At 38.1% G+C, this 5,479-nt stretch overlaps 1 protein-coding gene across 1 annotated transcript in view; it reads left to right on the top strand.

Annotated features, from left to right (window-relative positions):
- Positions 1-5,479, top strand: part of IPO7 (importin 7) — a 64,365-nt gene that overhangs the window by 23,771 nt on the left and 35,115 nt on the right. The window contains exon 4 of the mRNA XM_037728442.1: positions 1,847-2,005. Coding sequence (XP_037584370.1) covers positions 1,847-2,005 — 159 coding nt within the window. The remainder of the gene's footprint in view (positions 1-1,846; positions 2,006-5,479) is intronic.

Here is a 5,479-nt window from a genome sequence, read left to right as displayed (position 1 = left end):
CAGGAGTTCAAGACCAGCCTGACCAACAGGATGAAATGCTGTTTCTACTACAAATATAAAAATTAGCTGAGTGTGGTGATGAGTACTTATAATTCCAGCTAATCAGGAGGCTGAGGCATAAGAATCATTTGAATTCATAAGACAGAGGATGCAGTGAGCTGAGATCATACCACTGCACTCCAACCCAGGCAACAGAACAAGACTCCATCTCAAAAACAACAGACAAAACTTGTGAAAATAGGCCCAGTACGGTGGCCCATGCCTGTAATCGCAGCACCTTGGAAGGCGGAGTTGGGCAGATCACCGGAAGTCAGGAATTCGAGACCAGCCTGGCCAACATGGTGAAACTTGGTCTCTACTAAAAAAACAAAAATTAGCCAGGTGTGTTGGCGCACACCTGTAGTCCCAGCTACTTGGGAGGCTGAGGCATAAGAATTGTTTGAACCTGGGAGGCAGAGGTTACAGTGAGCTGAGATTGCACCACTGCACTGCAGACTGTGCGACAGAGTAAGACTGTCTCAAAAAAAAAAAAAAAAAAAAAAACTTGTGAAAACAGTCCAGACTCAGTGGCTCACACCTATATAATCCCAGCACTTTTGGAAAGTGGGAAGATTGCTTGAGCTCAGGAGTTCAAGATTAGCTTGGGCTACATAGCAAGATCTCAAACCCCCCCACCCCCCCCCAAAAAAATTAGCAAAGTGTAGTGACACATGCATGTATTCCCAGTGCTTGGGGGAGCTAAGGCAGGAGGATTGCTAGAGCCCAGGAGTTGGGGGCTGCAGTGAGCTATGATGGTGCCACTGCACTTTAGCCTGGGCAAAAGAGTGAGACCTGTCTTTAACAATAACAACAAAAAAATATTTGTGAAACATACTGTGATAAGATGAAAGGGGATGAAGAAGACTATAGAATGCCGTCATATACTTTATAGTGTTGATATTTGAAAACTTTTATTTTTATAGAATTTTGCAGAATTTTTCTTTCACTTTGAGATGGAGTCTCACTCTGTCATCCAGGCTGGAGTGCTGTGGCACAATCTCAGCTCACTGTACCCTCCACCTCCTGGTTTCAGTCGATTCTCCAGCCTCAGCTTCCTGAGTTGCTAGGACTACAAGCATGCACCACCACACCCAGCTAATTTTTGTATTTTTAGTAGAGACGGTGTTACAACATGTTGGCCAGGTTGGTCTCGATCTCTTGACCTCGTGATCCGCCCACCTTGGCATCCCAAAGTGCTGGGATTACAGGCATTAGCCACCGTGCCTGGCCTAATTGATATTCTTTTTTTGAGACGGAGTTTCGCTCTTGTTACCCAGGCTGGAGTGCAATGGCGCGATCTCGGCTCACCGCAACCTCCGCCTCCCGGGTTCAGGCAATTCTCCTGCCTTAGCCTCCTGAGTAGCTGGGATTACAGGCACGCACCACCATGCCCAGCTAATTTTTTGTATTTTTAGTAGAGACGGGGTTTCACCATGTTGACCAGGATGGTCTCGATCTCTTGACCTCGTGATCCACCCGCCTCGGCCTCCCACAGTGCTGGGATTACAGGCTTGAGCCACCGCGCCCGGCCCTAATTGATATTCTTAAATGAAACTTGTTTATTGATGATAGTAATAAAAAATAAAAACACTTACATTTGTAACATTTGTTGGATTTCTTTCAAATCGGTAGGAACACATTGTTTTTGCTCAGTGACTTATTCTGAATTATATGTTTTCCGTGTACATCTAAAATCACATGGGTTATTTGAAATTAGATTTTGTCTAAACAGCTATTTCCTTTCTATGAGTCAGCAAAATCTTATCTAGGTGGTATTTTATCCTCGGTGTTTATTTTTGGTTTTCAGGGTACAGCTTACTACGTGCATTCATCACATTATCAAACATGATTATCCAAGCCGCTGGACTGCCATTGTGGACAAAATTGGCTTTTATCTTCAGTCCGATAACAGTGCTTGTTGGCTAGGAATTCTTCTTTGCCTTTATCAGCTTGTGAAAAATTATGAGTAAGTGTTTCTTTCAATTCCTATAGATCTTTGGAAGTAGGAAAATTTGGGAAATTTTAAGCTAATTTGAACATGTAAAAGTATATTGGGCATAGATTCCAAAATTAGTGAATTTTATGGCAATTTCAATTTATTCTTTTATTTTTGAAGTAGCATTCTAACTGCAGTTTCTTTTCTTGATTCTACTAAAAAACTCCTTGTGTTCTGTTTTCTTAATCATTACCTCTTTACCTATTTAAAAACTAAGTTATATCTGAAGCTGGGCTCCTCAGTATGTGCTGACAAAAGTCCTTCAGATAAGTTTTTCTAAAATGTGAAGGTGGTCAGAATACATTGAGCGTTAGAGCTCCTTCTTACTTGTGGCTTTTCTTCTGTGAATTTTTATCTTAACTTGGGTTCTTGATTAACTTCCAGAACCTCACTCTGATTCTTTAAGAAGAATTCATTGGAATTTCATGTGATCTTTTTTAATGAGTGTATTTTGGGGAGATTTCCACTCACCTATTTCAATGTTGGCATATTTAAGCAAATCATAGTTCATATAGGTGATTAGTATTAGGAAAAAAGATTTTAGGCCAAGTGATTATTTTAGATCTGGCTTTAGGGATCAGGAAAAAAAGATCTAACCTGGAAAGCTGAGGTATAGCACTGAGAGTAGTAAGCTACATGTTGAAGGAGTTTTTTAAGTCTGTGGTGAAAGTAATAAAATGGATAGGCCCATGAAAAGTTTGATGTGGGGATATTATGAGGAACGCATAAGGAAGGCTTTTATACCTTGATGGTGACTTTATAGCCAGTCCTAACAGCTACACAGATGCCATTGTGAGCCGTCTAATTCTGGGACTTGTAGTTAGCCTCCGATACCCTCTTTGTGTCCCATCTCAAAGTGGCTGATGAACTGCTGCTTTTGTTCTCTAAGCCAGATAGAAACATACCATTTACAGCATTGGTACTGGTGTTTTCTTGTGTTCCCACCAGCTACCCATCTTCCTCCTAAGGAATGTTCCAGCTGTTGCTCCAACCTCTGTCAGAGTGCCAGTTTTTGTAGTTCTGGTAAGTGAGTGACTGAAATTAGAGAGAATAAAAACAATAAGCTGTCAGTATCATTGAGGAGGTTCAAGTCCCTCCAGTCCCATAATCTTAGTAGGAGGGAATATGACAGGGATTTTTAAATGGGAGTTACAGGAGGCTGCTATATCATTGGAATTCAGTTCATTTTCAGCCAGTGTTTTGTTGTGAAGCACAAGGTGTTCACAAGGGATCTGTGTGGACTGAAGCAGTTCTAAGAAAATTCATGGATAAATTGGAATTTGTGGTGGTCTTCAGGAGCATAAATCCTCAGGAAATGCTTATTAGTTGAAGAAACACAACATTTTAAGAGGAGGGCATGTCACACCATATGGAGTGGTATGAACAAAAAAAGAGATGGAAATGTGAGACCCTGTTATTGGGTAATGAGGAGATTGCTTAATATATTGATGATTTCCAGTGAGAGGTTGGGGATAATTTCGGACTGGTAAATTGGGACCATGTTAAAGAGGGTTTTGAGTGCAGAATGGGAAATTTGGATATGATCTTTTAGAAACTAAGAACCACTGAATTTTTTTTTAGCAGAATAGTGATAAGACTAGTATGTAAGGATTTTCTGTGAATATGGTTCTCCAGTTTGACACATCACAGCCTTGTGGTAGTAGAATTTTATTAGTCATATTTTTATATTTTCAGGAACTTTCAGGTTTTACAGGGATTAAGTTTGGTACCATAATTACTTTTATACTCATTATCTTAGCTTAACAATTATTACCACTCGACTCCCAGTCCACTGTTCAGTGTATTGAGGGAGGTAGGAGAGAATACTTGACATAGAACAAGTATTTAAACTCTCTAGGGAGGGTGATGGACCTATAATGCACAGAGAAAGCTGCATAATATTAGTTCTCACTTTCAGTGTTTAAAGGGAATTTTGTGTTTAAATGTATAATCAGATTGGAGAATGCAAATGGCTTTCTTTTGTGAATTCTTATTTTATCAACTCAAAGTTATAGATAACTTTTTAAAATGTATACTAAGTATAATTTCTTAGCACCTTGAAGTAATATTTGAAATAATTTGTCACTAGATTATGTTAATAGCTTTAGCAGTCATTGTTAATGTGAAATTCTTTTTTGTATTTTTCATTCTTGGTGATTTACTTTGTTACTTATTTTACCTGGTAGGAAACAAACAAACAAACAAAATCTAACTTTTAAAAAGTCTCCCGTTATCATTTTTAAATGTACTCAGATATTCAATTCTTGAATATTCTCTCTCCTAAGGAAGAGGGATACCAATAAATAAAACTGGGATGTGCTATGGAAAACCAATTTAAAGCTGTTTTTATAATCATCTGTTCCAAAAAGATAAGCTGTGGCTCTTAGAATAATGATTTCTATAGTCAGTAATCTGTATTTTGAAAATTGAGTCTGCCTATTGACTATTTAATAATGGAAGTTGGGGCTCAGCCTGTGATCCCAACACTTTGGAAAGCCAAGGCAGGCAAATGAGCCCAGGAGTTTGAGACCATCCTGGGCAACATAGTGGAACCCCATCTCTACCCCTCTCCCAGCAAAAAAAAAAAAAAGAAAAGAAAAAAAGAAAATAATTAGCTGGGCATTATGGCACATGCCTATAGTCACAGCTACTACTCAGGTGGGAGGATAGTTTGAGCCTGGGAGGTTGAGGCTGAGGTGAGCCATGATCACCACTGCACTCCAGCCTGGGTGACAGAGTGAGGCACTTTCTCAAAAAAAAAAGAAAAGAAACTGGATTTGTTTTTGTGTAGTTATAACTTATACATGTGATTTTTTTTTTTTTTTTTTTTTTTTTTTTTTTTTTTTTTTTTTTTTTTTTTTTTTTTTTTTTTTTTTTTTTTTTTTTTTGAGGTGGAGTCTCTGTCACCCAGGCTGGAGTGTAGTGGCATGATCTTGGCTCATAATTGATAGCTTGTTGGTCACATTTTGTTGCCCTTTGGGTTAATAGAAGAACTTCTGGTTTATGATGCTTTTTGAAATAAAATATTTTCTGCTTTATACATGCCACTTCTGCCTTAATGCTCTTGGTATGTAAATTACTTAAGGATGGTAATATATAATCAGTTTTATTTCTTTATCATCTGCTACTATTTATACAAATATAATCAAATACTTCCTAACCAGTTTAGAAAAAAAAATATTAGAACAAAACTGTAAAAAGAAAGCATCTTGGATAAAACCTTGAGTCAAGATTATCCAGTTTTTTCTGAACATTTATTATGAGATCAGTAACCTTGGATTTCAGTTGCCCAGGTTCATGACTAACTATAATACTGAGAAAGATAATTTCTGTGCCTCAGTTTCCTCAACTATAAAAGTGAGGATACTCATGTGGGCCTTGAAGATTATTGACCTCATTATATATGTTCAGAAAATACTGGATAATCTTACTCAAGGTTTTATT

The sequence above is a fragment of the Cebus imitator genome, unplaced genomic scaffold (genome assembly GCF_001604975.1).
Source record: "Cebus imitator isolate Cc_AM_T3 unplaced genomic scaffold, Cebus_imitator-1.0 Scaffold265, whole genome shotgun sequence".
NCBI classification, from domain to species: domain Eukaryota; kingdom Metazoa; phylum Chordata; class Mammalia; order Primates; family Cebidae; genus Cebus; species Cebus imitator.
This window is presented reverse-complemented; position numbering and strand designations above follow the sequence as displayed.